This window comes from Abramis brama (assembly GCF_963993115.1).
Source record: "Abramis brama genome assembly, chromosome: 1".
In the NCBI taxonomy this organism is placed as follows: domain Eukaryota; kingdom Metazoa; phylum Chordata; class Actinopteri; order Cypriniformes; family Leuciscidae; genus Abramis; species Abramis brama.
The window spans coordinates 47,897,034-47,913,107 of NC_139963.1; the positions used below are offsets into that span (position 1 = coordinate 47,897,034).

The window sequence follows — 16,074 nt, forward strand, 5'->3', positions numbered from 1 at the left end:
TGTGAAACATAACCATTGTTCCCTACCTCAGCATTTCTTTCATCTATTTTTCTCACCAAACATGTATTGGCAAAATATTTTTTTAATTAACAAAAAAAGGAGAGTTTGTTACAAATATTAAAGTATACAAGAAAATACAACAACTGTATTTATTGGCAAAACATACTTTTTTTCTCTCTCTTGAAAAAAGCCCGCGCGTCTAGAACTCGTCGCTGCATTGTTGCTAGGCAGATTAATCCATTTTGAAAAGTATGTGAACGGAACCTAATTTGAATCAGTATTACATATTTATGTTCACCGTGAATTACGTTATAGCATTTTAATAAATTACTGATGAAAATGGTTTTCAAAAGGAGAGTTGCAACACGGTAGGCTACCTGTCCCGAACAGTATGTTCATATTAAATGGTACACAGCCAGTTCTGACTGACTGATATCAGTTCTGATATCAGTTGTACTGAGTTCTGCCACGAGAGCGCGCACTAATCCAGAAAGAGCCGTTTTTAGCGTATTTATCTGCTTTTCATTGAAGCGAATTTATAAATCAGTGTGTTTATGATTGTGTTTCACTGAGATCATTTTTATTACTATTATTTTCTTGTGTGAGAGAACATTATTTCTCAACTGTTACATTTGGGCACTGTCTTGCAACCGCTAGCTGGTAATGGGCCAATCAGATTTAGTGTATAGCACACCTTCACCAGGCCCCGCCCCTTTCTTTAATACCTACCTGTGAAGCGCGTGCACGGACAGACTGACAGTGCTACTGAACCGACTGATGTCCGGTGTGTGATCGCCTCATCTTCTGTTTCTTTTCGGTATTATTATTATTGTTGTTGTATTACTTTTTATTTCTAAGCTATACCCATCGAGGTCATCTGGGAATATTTTTCACCTTTGCAGCAACATTAATTGGAAACCCTATTTCCCAGAATGATGAACACCCGCCGCGGATCATAGACTAGAAGAGGTGAGCTGATCTTTATAATTCCGTATAAGCTGTTACTTTTTCTGGCTTAAAACATCAGTCAGAACCAAATGAACGTGCACCTCACGTGGGAAGCGCGCGCATGAATGAGAGGCACGGTGCATACACTGATAGAATAATAAGCACCGCGTGAGTGTGTGTGTGTGTGTGTGTGTGTGTTGAGAGAAACAGGTGATGTTAGTTTGTGTGAAATTAAATAGATGCGGTCAGTAATTCATTCTCAGATCACTGGTGTTTTCAGAAGCTGAGCTGCTCTCAAGGACCAACTTACTGATCATCTCAAACAACATGGAGTTCTTGCTGGTAAGTCTGTGTGTTTTATTGCTTTTTGCAAACCTGTTATAGGCTACATGAGAACGCAAGAGTTTTAAGAGCGAACGAAAGGTTTTTCAGACGAACGAAACGTTTATCAGGGGAACGCAGTAGTTTTGAGAGTGAACGAAAAGTTTCTCAGATTAATAAAAAGTTTCTCAGATAAACGCAAAGTTTATCAGATGAACACAAAATTTATCAGGGGAATGCAAGAGTTTTAAGAGCGAACAAAAAGTTTTTCAGGGGAACGCAAAGTTTATTCAGGGGAACGCAATAGTTTTGTAAGCAAACGAAAAGTTTATCAGATGAACGCAAAGTTTCTCGGGGGAACGAAACGTTTCTCAGATAAACGCAAAGTTTCTCGGGAACGCAAGCGTTTTGAGAGCAAACGCAAAGTTTAGCGGACGAACGCAAAGTTTAGCGGACGAACGCAAAGTTTAGCGGATGAACGCAAAGTTTAGCGGATGAACGCAAGAGTTTTGTAAGCGAACGAAAATTTTATCAGATGAACGCAAAGTTTCTCAAGGGAAGGCAATAGTTTTGAGAGCGAACAAAGTTTATCAGATGAACGAAAAGTTTCTTGGATGAACGCAAAGTTTCTCAGGGGAATGCAAGAGCATTGAGAGTGAACGAAAAGTTTCTTGGATCAGATGAACGCAAAGTTTCTCAGATAAACGCAAAGTTTCTCGGGGGAATGAAAAGTTTCCTTTTCTTGGAAGAATGCAAAGTTTCTCGGATGAATGCAAATTATTCACAGATAAATGCAAAATTTCTCGGATGAAAGCAAAGTTTCTTGTATGAACGCTAAGTTTCTCAGGGGAACGCAAGAGTTTTGTAAGCTAACAAAAAGTTTCTCGGATGAACGCTATGTTTATCAGGTGAACGCAGAGTTTCTCAGGTGAACCGAAGAGTTTTGAGAACGAACGAAGAGTTTCTCAGGGGAACGCAAAGTTTCTCGGATGAACGCTAAGTTTCTCAGGGGAACGCAAGAGTTCTGTAAGCGAACGAAAAGTTTATCAGATGTACGCAAAGTTTCACAGGGGAACGCAAGAGTTTTAAGAGTCAACGCAAAGTTTAACAGATGAACGAAATAGTTTTGTTAGCGAACGCAGTTTCTCACGACAATTCAAGTTTGCAAGAGAACATTGAAATTAAGGGTGTCCATGGTTAACCGATTAACCGTTAAAAATTGCGTAACCGAGTGAAACATTTTGCTCGGTTAAGTGGCATCAATGGCGTGCATTGAATTTAGTTGTAATACATTTTTGCACCACCAGAGACCGCTAGAGCGCTCCCAGACATTTGTAATGTCCACAAGAAGTAGTCATGACCAGTTTTCTAATGAAGCGGGCAAAGAAAAGCACAGCGTGGGAGCACTTTAAAATCGAGAATGACAGGGCAAAATGCAAGTATTGCAATGCAGTGCTTAGGTATACTTCAGAAACAAACATAGTATCCGCGCCACTGATCGCAGCGGCAACGAGCACTTTGATCAGTTGATTTAAAAAACAACACATTTCAGCGCTAGATCACCTCTTATTTAAAAAACGAAATAAATGAATGCTCTGCTAGTTAACTGGAGATGTTTTGTTTTTGTATTGGTACATTCGTGCCGCGAGATGTTTCAAAAGTGGTGGCGACCTTAGAAAATAGTGGTGGGGACATGTCCCACCCGTCCCACCCGCAAATTACGCCTTTCTCGGGGTTGCGGCGCACACACTATGGTTAACCGAGTATTAACCGCTAAGGGCCTCGGTTAACTGGTTAATGAAAAACTTGAAAACGTGCAGCCCTAATTGAAATCTATTGAAATATTGTTTTTTCCTCCTTTCTCATTCACCTGCAACCTTCTACAGTATAATGTATGCAACAGAAAGTAGGCTATACACTACATAACGCAAAACTGGACATTCAGTTTAGTTGAAATGTATCATTTTGTCTGTTCTGCAGTTTCCCTCTGAACTCTGACCTCTGACTCGATCCGGTCACATCAACTTGCCCTGTTTCTACAGGGTCATATCAGTCATGTTATCTTGTTAGTGATATGGCAGATAGTTAGCTTTGACTGTGCCATATCACAGTGGCTGGAGGACTGTCACATTTCAAACCATGGGGTTTAACATGTTCAGTGCATTTGATCATATAGAGTGATTGTAATATGCAGTTAAAGGCCTGAACAGGTTGATTATACAGAGTTTGTTGTTGTTTACTTCAAGCGTTTGCAGAAGTGAAGCAGACTGCCAATTTTTTTGTTAATCCTCTGAAGGGGTGGGATTTAGCCAAGCCTCTCGTTTTTTGCATTCTGATTGGTCCGTGTGAAGCGTTTGGTTAAACGGTAGACAGACACACAGGCGAGAAGCTTCAGTTAAAGTCTAGCAGAACTGAATCTTTGCTGGGTCATGCATTACATCATCACATTCATATCTTTCACTCATGAAATCATTTCATTGATCGGTGTGTCTATGATGGCCAAAATACACCACACCTAAAACTAATGTGTAACAGTGTTATTTTCATATCATTGGTAGATATTAAGATTTGGAATTAGTATATATATATATATATATATATATATATATATATATAAACATTGCTATATATTATATAAAATATGTATTTCATTACTTCATTTCATAAAATTTAAAACAAGTAAACTGAGAAATGTTGACTAGCTGATTTTATTTATATTTAATTAAATTTTTATTTCAAGTAGCAAAAAATGTTATGGCTTAAGTTTAGTATAACTAATATACTATTATAGTTTTTATTAATATTTTGAATTAGTTTTTTTTATATTTTCCATTTTTATTTTAATTTTAATTAGTTTTAGCACTCTTTTAAAATGGATCTATAAATAAAATGTGTGTGTATGTATATATATATATATATATATATATATATATATATATATATATATATATATATATATATATATATATATATCTATATCTTTAAAAAAAAATGTTTTATAAATAAATAAATATATATATATATATATATATATATATATATATATATATATATATATTAATATTAATATTAATATTAATTATTATTTTTATAAACACAATTTTTTTTTTTATTTTTTTTTTACCATAATCAGAATTATTTAAACCGATATGATCAGAGCAGTTTTTGACTGACTGTTTATGCATGTTTAACCCTGTTTCAGGCTCATCCGGCCCTGAAGGCGTTCATGTGTGGCTCTCTGAGCGGGACGTGCTCCACACTGCTCTTCCAGCCCCTGGACCTGCTGAAGACGCGCCTGCAGACGCTACAGCCCGGGTCAGTGCACACACAGGACGGGGTCGAGGACCGCTTCAGTCTGGCTAAGGGAAGTGTGACTGAACTGTGTTCTGTGCTTCAGGTCGGGTCGGGTCGGCATGGTGGAGGTGTTTGTGAGTGTCCTGCGGACCGAGAAGCTCCTGGGACTGTGGAGAGGCGTCTCACCTGTGAGTGTCACACTCATCCGAGACGATACTTCTGTTATGTTTGATTGTGTGGTTATATCCTAGGGCTGCACGATTAATCGCAATTTACATGTAATCACACTTAAACCGATTTGGCTTATTGTGATTATGAAATCGCAAAGGCTGTGATTATTTTTTATGTGCAGCTTGTCAGTGACGTACAGCTCTGTAAACGCTGCTCCATCTGAAAGCACTGAGTTTGAGTCTTTCCAACATCTAAGTCAAACATCTTTCCAAACATGAGAAGCATTTATGAACCTCTTGTACAACAAAAGACAAAATTTAATAACATGCTTTTACTCCAAACTCACTTCATAACGAGAGCTGAGTTCCTCCTTCTGTGAGATGATGAGTCTTACACAGAATAAGGCAGTCGTGTGTTTATTAGTCATGTATAATCAAAGCGCTTCAATCTTCTGTTTATTCAGATACAGCGATAGGGGTTTCCTGGAATACGTACTTCTGCGGCGGGACATATGTGGAGTGTGTGTGAGACGCCCTCTAGTGTTCAGATGGATATGTGGTGTGTGTGTGTGTGTGTGTGTGTGTGTGTGTGAGACGCCCTCTGGTGTTCAGATGGATATATGGGGTGTGTGTGTGTGTGATGCCCTCTGGTGTTCAGATGGAGCGTTTACTACCGATCAGCCGTTCTGCACTGACAAACTGGGCATAAAATAATCGCAGCCTTTTGCCAAATCTCGCACGGTTTCATTGCGATTAATTGTGCAGCCCTATTATATTCTCTGTTTCTCTCTCCGCAGTCGTTTGTGCGCTGTATTCCAGGAGTCGGGATCTACTTCAGCACGTATTTCACACTAAAGCAGCATTTTTTCGCTGACGGGGCCCCGGGGCCCCTGCATTCAGTGCTGCTGGGAGCCGGAGCCAGATGTGTGGCCGGCGTCTGCATGCTGCCCGTCACTGTCATCAAAACACGCTTCGAGGTGTGTGTGTGTGCATGTGTGTAGATAAATACAAATCAATACACTAGCATTCAAAATGTGCATTTTATTTTTCAAAATTCTTTTTATTCAGCAAGGACGCATTAAGTTGATCAAAAGTGACAGTAAACACATTTATAAAGTTACATAAGATTGCGGTTTCAAATAAATGCTGTTATTTGAACTTTCTATTCGTCACAGAATGCTGAAACATAAAATGTATCAGTTTACACAAAAATATTATCTGTTTTCAACATTGATAATAATAAATGTTTCTTGAGCATCAAATCATCATATTATAATGATTTCTGAAGGATCATGTGACACTGAAGACTGGAGTAATGATGCTGAAAATTCAGCTTTGTTTTACAGGAATACATTACAGTTTACTCTATATTCACATAGAAAACAGCTATTTTAAATTGTAATAATATTTGAGTGTTTTACTGTATTTTGATCAAATATCAATGCAGCCTTGTTGAGCAGAAGAGACTTCCTTAAAAAACATTGAAATATCTTACTAACTCTTGAACACTAGTGTAGATCGGCCTCATGAGAGAGTGTGAAACCATGATGTGTGTGTGTGTGTGTGTTTCAGAGCGGCCGCTATCAGTACAGCAGTGTGTCAGGAGCGCTGCGGTCCGTGTTCCGGACGGAGGGACCCAAGGCCCTGTTCTCCGGTCTGACGGCCACACTGCTCAGAGACGCACCGTTCTCCGGGATATACGTCATGATCTACAGCCAGGCCAAATACTCACTGCCACCAGGTCTGAACACACACTGAGAGTGTGATATACACTACATGTGCGTCAAATATGTGTTTGATTCAATAGAATTTTAGCAGCTTAAAGGGTTCATTTTACCAAGAAACATCTGGCTCATAATTATTTTATAGAAAGAAAGTTAGGAATTTTTTTTTTTTTTTGCGCTGGAACATTCGTGTCATGGGAGGAAATTATATTATTAGTTTGCTCACAAAACAAATTTTTGCAAGCAAATGTGACTTTCTCAGGGGAACGCAATGATTTTGTGAGCAAATGCAAAATTTCTTGCTGTACTCAAATCTTATGAGTTTTTCAGTGGAACGCAAGTTTTGCGAACAAATGCCACGTTTCTCAGGGGAACGCAAAAAAAAATCGCAAGCAAATGCAATGTTTCTCGGGAATAAAGCGATTTAAAAGATTATTGCGACTTATCTCGCAATTCTGACGTTTTTTTCGCGATTCTGAATTTTTACTTGCAATTCTGGCTTTTTCTTGCAATTCTGGCTTTTTCTTGCAATTCTGGCTTTATCTTGCAATTCTGACTTTTTTCTCGCAATTCTGACTTTTTTTCTCGCAATTCTGATTTTTTGCAGTTGGGAGTTTATATATCGCAATTCTGATTTCTTTTCTCGCAATTGCCAGTTTATGTCTCACAATTTTGACTTTTCTCGCAATTCTGACTTTTTACTTGCAATTGCGAGTTTATATCTCGCAATTCTAACTTTTTTTTCTTGCAATTCTGGCTTTTTCTCGCAATTCTGACTTTTTTTTGCAAATGGGAGTTTATATATTGCAATTCTGATTTCTTTTCTCAGAATTGTGAGATATAAACACGCAATTGTTGCAAAATATCTTGAAGGAACGCAGAAGTTTTGCGAACAAATGCAACGTTTCTCAGGGGAACGCAAAAAAAAAAATTGCAACCAAATCCAACGTTTCTTGGGAATAAAGCAATTTAAAAGATAATTGCGACTTATCTCGCAATTCAGATTTTTTTCTCTCGCAATTGCGAGTTTATATCTCACAATTCAAACTTTTTTTCTTGCAATTCTGTCTTTTTTTCATAATTCTGACATTTTTCTCGCAATTCTGACATTTTTTGCAAATGGGAGTTTATATATTGCAATTCTGATTTATTCTCTCGCAACTGCCAGTTTATGTCTCGCAATTCTGACATTTTTCTAACAATTCTGACTTTTTACTTGCAATTGGGAGTTTATATCTCGCAATTCTAACTTTTTTTTTTTCCCTTGCAATTCTTGCTTTTTCTCGCAATTCTGTCTTTTTTCTCGCAATTCTGACTTTTTTTTGCAATTGGGAGTTTATATATCGCAATTCTGATTTATTTTCTCAGAATTGTGAGATATAAACACGCAATTGTTGCAAAATATCTCGAAGAAATGCAGAATTTTTGTGAGCAAACACAAAATTTCTTAGGGAACGCAGTTGTTACGAGTGACCGCAAAGTTTCTCATAGGAAAGCAAAAATTGCAAGTAAACAAAAAAGAAATTCAGTTTTTCCTCCCATCTCATATTTTTTCCATCCCCATGTCCTTTTGGGACATTTTTTTCTCAGAACCTTGAGAGGTTCGCTGTGATAACAGGTAACAGGAATATTGCTCATGATGTGGAAATGTTTCTCCATATGAGATAAGAGAGCTGTCCAGTCATTCCTTCATTGTGTAACAGTCTGCACTGATAAACTGTTTCTCTCTCAGAGATCAGTCAGTCGTCTTACGCTCCGCTGGCTAACTTCAGCTGTGGGGTTCTGGCCGGCGTCCTGGCCTCCGTCGTGACCCAGCCGGCGGATGTGGTGAAGACTCATGTTCAAGTGAGCCCAGACGTCTTCAGCAGGACATCAGATGTGCTGCGATACATTTACAAGGTAACAGATGCTGTCTCCCAACATGCACCTCTCTCTGCTGCCTCAGACTGGCACTTGGCTTCTATGAGAGGCTGTATGTTACTGTGATTTAACCATGATTGAGGGGTTTTATAGACATGATGCAAGGCAGATATTACTGTAATATAGTGCATTAATAATCATTAGATAGATTAGTCATTACAAGCTAGAACTGCATCTGATTATGTTCATACAGGTTTCCCCAAACACTTCCGCCATCGGCTAGTAGTTTCCTGCTCTGTTTTTGACGCTTAAATAAACAGTTCTGTTTGAATCTTAAAAATGACCCTCTTCACATTTGAATTTTTGCGTTCCTCATTCCACAAATTCCGAAAATATAGAAAAAAAAGTCTGTAGATTTTGTTTGAGCCCCTTGAACTTGAATGAGAGATTTTTAAAATAAATTCACAGGTTTGTCGTCCATATATATATATATATATATATATGCATACAGTACAGACACATATACAGGTCCTTCTCAAAAAATTAGCATATTGTGATAAAGTTCATTATTTTCTGTAATGTACTGATAAACATTAGACTTTCATATATTTTAGATTCATTACACACAACTGAAGTAGTTCAAGCCTTTTATTGTTTTAATATTGATGATTTTGGCAAAAAAGTAAAGAAAAACCAAAAATCCAAAAAATTAGCATATTTCATCCGACCAATAAAAGAAAAGTGTTTTTAATACAAAAAAAGTCAACCTTCAAATAATTATGTTCAGTTATGCACTCAATACTTGGTCGGGAATCCTTTTGCAGAAATGACTGCTTCAATGCGGCGTGGCATGGAGGCAATCAGCCTGTGGCACTGCTGAGGTGTTATGGAGGCCCAGGATGCTTCGATAGCGGCCTTAAGCTCATCCAGAGTGTTGGGTCTTGCGTTTCTCAACTTTCTCTTCACAATATCCCACAGATTCTCTATGGGGTTCAGGTCAGGAGAGTTGGCAGGCCAATTGAGCACAGTAATACCATGGTCAGTAAACCATTTACCAGTGGTTTTGGCACTGTGAGCAGGTGCCAGGTCGTGCTGAAAAATGAAATCTTCATCTCCATAAAGCTTTTCAGCAGATGGAAGCATGAAGTGCTCCAAAATCTCCTGATAGCTAGCTGCATTGACCCTGCCCTTGATAAAACACAGTGGACCAACACCAGCAGCTGACATGGCACCCCAGACCATCACTGACTGTGGGTACTTGACACTGGACTTCAGGCATTTTGGCATTTCCTTCTCCCCAGTCTTCCTCCAGACTCTGGCACCTTGATTTCCGAATGACATGCAAAATTTGCTTTCATCCGAAAAAAGTACTTTGGACCACTGAGCAACAGTCCAGTGCTGCTTCTCTGTAGCCCAGGTCAGGCGCTTCTGCCGCTGTTTCTGGTTCAAAAGTGGCTTGACCTGGGGAATGCGTGCCCATTATGCCCATTATGGGCATACCCGTGCCCATTATGCGTGCCCTGTAGCCCATTTCCTGCACACGCCTGTGCACGGTGGCTCTGGATGTTTCTACTCCAGACTCAGCCCACTGCTTCCGCAGGTCCCCCAAGGTCTGGAATCGGTCCTTCTCCACAATCTTCCTCAGGGTCCGGTCACCTCTTCTCGTTGTGCAGCGTTTTTTGCCACACTTTTTCCTTCCCACAGACTTCCCACTGAGGTGCCTTGATACAGCACTCTGGGAACAGCCTATTCGTTCAGAAATTTCTTTCTGTGTCTTACCCTCTTGCTTGAGGGTGTCAATGATGGCCTTCTGGTCAGCAGTCTTACCCATGATTGCGGTTTTCAGTAATGAACCAGGCTGGGAGTTTTTAAAAGCCTCAGGAATCTTTTGCAGGTGTTTAGAGTTAATTAGTTGATTCAGATGATTAGGTTAATAGCTCGTTTAGAGAACCTTTTCATGATATGCTAATTTTTTGAGATAGGAATTTTGGGTTTTCATGAGCTGTATGCCAAAATCATCAGTATTAAAACAATAAAAGACCTGAAATATTTCAGTTGGTGTGCAATGAATCTAAAATATATGAAAGTTTAATTTTTATCATTACATTATGGAAAATAATGAACTTTATCACAATATGCTAATTTTTTCACAAACACACACAACAAAATTACTGTACCTAAAATATTCAAATAAAACTAATTGAAGTGATGCCTCTGTCTGTCTTTCAGGATCAAGGGTTGGTGGGGTTTTTCCGCGGTGCGGTTCCTCGCTCTCTGAGGAGAACCATGATGGCGGCAATGGCCTGGGCGGTGTACGAGCAGCTGATGGCTCAGATGGGCCTCCAGTCCTGAAAACGATCAAACACATCACGCTCTGATCGAGATCTTCACACGGGACGTCTGATGTTTCAGTGTTTGACTCTGAGGTCCTACATGGTGAGGATCATGTGGGTCCAGAGAAATTGAGCTGTTTGATCATCACAAACTGCTTTGATTCTCAATCATGGTGAACTGAAGTGAAAAACGTCTTGAACACAGATATTTAGCTTTGAAACGCACTTTTATATGTCAGCTCAGCTTGTCTGTTTTTGAGTAAATTACGCTGCTTATAACATTTTTATACAGTGTTGTATCATGAACTGCTTTAAGACAGTCATAATCTGTTTGATTTTATAGTATTATGTTGCAGGTTATGATTGTCAGGTTAACTTGATATGTTGTTTGAGTCAAATTATTATTAAAGCCAACATGAAACAGAATTTGTGATCATTTTTTTCTTCCCTATTGTGATGTATATCCAAGTGCAACGGCTTCTGCGAGAACAAAGGGCGGGGCTTCTTCACTTACCCTGCATTCACACAATCCCTCCTTATTCAAATCATTTGAATGCTGAATGTGACGATCAGGAAGAAATGAGGGATGATCTGCAAGAAAACACTCAACTCAAACGGCCCCCGTAATAATCACGACACCATGTTCAACTAAAAACAAACTTTTTATGCGTTTTGGCCGTTTGTTTACACGACAACGGCGTTTCGGGTGCCTGAAAACGCAAAGTTTTGAAACACAAATGTGAAAACGCACGTTTTTGCACGTCTCCGTGCAAACAACAAACACGTGAATCTGGAGACGATGACGTCATGTATGCGTATTACGTGTTCAGTCTGTAGTGTTTCATCGCCATCTAATGGTCTGGCAGCAGAATACAGCGTTTTTAGTCGTTTTCGCGGATCCGTGTGAACTGGATCGTTTTGACAATACCCAGCCAGCACAGCCATGTGGGGCCCAAATGGGTTTGACCTGGGCTATCTAACTGGGACCCAGCCAGTTTTGTCCTCGGTTTCCATGTAGGCCCCACATGGGTTTGCCCAGATGAAATGAACACTGCTTAGTGTGCACACTACAGGCTGTTTAATGTAACACTGAATCAGTGTTGGAGGTAATGAGATAATTAAGTGATTGAATAATGATTAACCTGATGTTAACAAGCAGAATCACTGAAGGAAAGAGAAACACAAGAACTAGGCCTACTTCCAGCCACTGCCTTGGATGAAATCAACTGAAGATAAAATACATTACATCTCTCAAGATCTGATTAAACAACTCCACAAACAGCATTACCAGCTTCATGTATTACTAACCAGACTGACTTTATTTCTGCCAGACGTCTACAGAAGTTCTTATTGAGAATTAACAGAGGTTTAGATGTTGATTACTTATTTGAAAGTAATAGTTTGATTTGATGTTACCATTGTGGCGATCAGTGTGTGCTTTAGTCAGGCTCTTGACTTTTTAAACATTAGTTTTTCTCAGGCAGCTGTGTCTGCTTGTTATGGTGAGAGAAAATATAATCAGATGCTGTCAGCTGATTGATGATAAGAATATAGTCATCGTCATGTAGTGGCTTAACTCACTGATATTATGTGTGAGGTTTATACAGGTAGTATGTCATTCATTTTGTTTTATTGTTGTGATTCTACAGCAAGAGATCCAGCACAGTTTAATCAGAACATCAAATGATTTTTAAAACCCCATTTACACATGTTAGACTACCGAAAGTTCTACTTGCACACAGACATCAAGAATCAGCATATGAATCTCAACAATGGTGACATGCTTCATGCTGCAATGCATTCTGAGTAGGGCTGGGCGATTTAAATCGCGATATTGTTATGCGCATCTCGTCAGTAAAGCCGGTTCCTTGATTAGTAGTACATCGCCATCACCTGCTTTCAGATGGATCGGCATTTACTACAAAGAACCGTAGTTAACTGACAAGCTGAGCCATATCACATTAATATCGCGGACGTATCGCCAGCGATAATTAATGCGATATGGCTCAGCTTGTCAGTTAACTACGGCTCTTTGTACACAGCAAAAAACTCCAGTGTTAAATTAACACTCCTGGGAGTGTATGAGTCCACACTCAAGAGTGTTTAAGTTAATGAGATAATTAAGTAATTAATTTAGTGATGATTGAACTTTATTGAAGACACCTGATGTTAACAAGCAGAATCACTGAAGGAGAAAATCACAAATTGTAAGTTACCGTTATGACGATCAATGGTTGCTTTAGTTGGACTCTTGACCCATATATTATTAACTCTAGATTTTGTTTGTCTGTTGTTTCTGAATTATAATCACCAGTTGAACAAAGAAAAAAGTGATCTGATGGTGTTGGTTATGTTATGACAATCATCATTTGAACTTGATCACTGAACTCATTAAAATCCTTCTTTCTGACTTCGATGCCCAGAATTTTTGATATAATATAAAGGATTTCTTAAAAGTTGTTTTTTAACAACAAAAAAAAAATCATTCTTTTAGGCACACACAGATGTCAAGATTCAGTCTATGCATCTCAACAATGGTGAGGAGCAGAATATTCAATTAGGAAAAGTAAATTACATAGACAATTCAGATCATACTTTATTCATACCGCAATGCATGATGGGAGCCATTAATGAGTTGTGATTGGTGGCAGCCACTGCAACATGCTTTATTATTGTCACCATTGTTGAGATTCACAGGCTGATTATTGATGTCTGTGTTTTAAATGAATTTATCTGAATGTCTTTTGATCAGAACAATGTTCATTAAATATTTTGAATTATAAGTAAAGTACTGATAATCATAGGCTGAGGAATAACTAAACTGCTGCTAACAAGTTAAGCTAAACTATCTCAATAAGTTTCCTTTTTCAGATCACAGCATGATTATGTCAAAACATAACCAACACTATAAGATAACATTTTACTTTGTTCATTTAACTGTTATAAATCAATAACAGCAGACAAACAAAAGTAAATATTAAAGTAAACATATAATGGTCTAGAGCCCAACTAAAGCAAACACCCATCACCTTAATGGTAACTTACAATTTGTGATTTTCTCCTTCAGTGATTCTGCTTGTTAACATCAGGTGTCTTCAATAATGCTCAATCATCACTAAATTAATCACTTAATTATCTCCTCAGCCCTAAATGCCGCTTCATCTGAAAGCAGGTGATGGTGATTTACTACTAATCAAGGAACCGGCTTTACTGACGAGATGCGCATAACAATATCGCGATTTAAATCGCCCAGCCCTAATTCTGAGTGCATCATATGAAACTTATCCATAGCTCCCAGAATGCATTGCACCATGAAGCATGTTACCATTGTTGAGATTCATATGCTGATTCTTGATATCTGTGTGCGAGTAAATTTTACAGGAGCCCAAAATATGTAAATGGTGTGTTAAAAATCATTTGACGGTCTGATTAAATTCTATTATTCTCTTGCTGTAGAATCACAACAATAAAACAAAATGAATGACATACTACCTGTATAAACCTCACACATAATCAATGAGCTAAGCCACTACATGATGATTATACTCTTATCATCAATCAGCTTACAGCATCTGATTATATTTTCTCTTGCTGTTCTCGCCATAACAAACAGACACAGCTGCCTGAGAAAAACTAATGTTAAAAAGTCAAGAGCCTGACTAAAGCACACACTGATCGCCACAATGGTAACATCAAATCAAACTATTACTTTCAAATAAGTAATCAACATCTAAACCTCTGTTAATTCTCAATAAGAACTTCTGTAGACGTCTGACAGAAATAAAGTCAGTCTAGTTACTAATAAGTGAAGCTGGTAATGCTGTTTGTGGAGTTGTTTAATCAGATCTTGAGAGATGTAATGTATTTTATCTTCAGTTGATTTCATCCAAGGCAGTGGCTGGAAGTAGGCCTAAAAAACACATGTCTGTATTAAAGAAAAAAAGACTGATAAACATGTATTTGGAATGGAATTAAATAAGTAGGCTACTTTGGGTGTCTTGTTCATTATATTTATTTTCATATAAAAGCAACAGAACTTAAATTACATCCAGTTTATTAGCAACACTGTGCACGAGCGTGAATCCCGCGAATCCCGCGATATCCATCGTTGATCTCGCAGGTGTCAGATCCACTGCGAGAAGGGAGAACTGTCCGGCTTGCCTGCGCTTTTTTCACTCCGCCTCTCACTGCAGCCGCCTACTCTCGCCTACATTTCAGGCGAGGCAAGGCGCATCTCAAACAAGCCTATTGGTGTCGTCTGAACGCGAAAAACTCAAAGGAAAAACTTCTCCGTTTTAACCATATCGTTTGCCATGTAAATGTACCCTCATTCTAAAGTGTCAGCCCAGATCCAGCCCAAATCTAGCAGATGTGGAATGCATGTGTACCAGATGTGGGCCGAATCTGGGCCAACGCTATGTTTCTGTCTGGGACAGATCGCTCAAACTGGCTTGAGGAAACTGGGAAATCGACATGCCTTTCCTGAACTCCTCTGCCAGTTCAACCTGTCACAAATGTTTCTGTAAAGATCAACTTGTGAGGTAAATTGAGTTTTTCCAGCTCAATCAGTATTTTTCTGATATGAACAAGGGTTATCCGCAGAAACAAAGCCTTTCTGAATGAGGGGCGCTGATAAGACCGATGACCTCAAACGAGTCTCTTACGCAAACGAGTGAAAGGAAAGAACACTAACCATTACAAGACAACAGACACGCTGATCTGGACAATCATTAGGTAACACGCTGAAAAGTGTGATGCTTTACATTTGGCTCTGTGTTTGACAAATGCCACGCGATGATTTATATTTTTACCACTTTCTGATATTACCAGAACATTTCCACTCAGTCTTTTCAAGAAAGTTTTTTTTGTATGTTAGGGTTAGGGTATTGAAAAAAGAAAATTGAAAGAGGCTTTTAGGGTCTTTATTTTAAATAAAAAGTTATTTAAAAAAATCGAATTATGAATATTTAATAAATAAGTTGTTAATATATAAACTATTATATTAATAAATATCTTTCAGAATCTTTGTTGTTTTATATTATTTTTAATTAAAAAAAAATCAGAATCTTTGTTGTTATAATATTTAAAAAACAAAATTTTAAAAATACAATTCAGAATCTTTGTTATTCATGTCTATTTTAATTATTTCTACCACAGTTTTACTGCTGCAACAATAATAATGGAATTGTGGAGGATATAATAATATCATTTTTTGTAAGTGAGTTGTCTATGAAAGACTATACACCAGCTAATTTTATTGTCATTTTAGTTGTTTAATTTTACATTTTAACCCAGTTAAATTAAGGACGTGATGATCGTGCTCTGGTTTAATCCTTATTTACCTGCGAACATTAAATCACTGATTAGTCGATACTTTAACCTATTGATAACACACACACACACACAGCGCACATTATCGTCCTC

General features: G+C 38.2%; 1 protein-coding gene across 1 annotated transcript; it reads left to right on the top strand.

The window, feature by feature from the left end:
- The first annotated feature begins 747 nt into the window (after window positions 1-747).
- On the top strand, window positions 748-11,076 carry slc25a38a (solute carrier family 25 member 38a). Its single transcript, XM_084111813.1, has 9 exons — window positions 748-817; window positions 903-969; window positions 1,229-1,290; window positions 4,472-4,584; window positions 4,667-4,751; window positions 5,531-5,710; window positions 6,306-6,474; window positions 8,190-8,356; window positions 10,547-11,076. The coding sequence occupies exons 3-9, from the start codon at window positions 1,276-1,278 to the stop codon at window positions 10,667-10,669; spliced, it is 852 nt and encodes a 283-aa protein (XP_083967939.1). The 5' UTR covers window positions 748-817; window positions 903-969; window positions 1,229-1,275; the 3' UTR covers window positions 10,670-11,076.
- The last annotated feature ends 4,998 nt before the right edge of the window (window positions 11,077-16,074 follow it).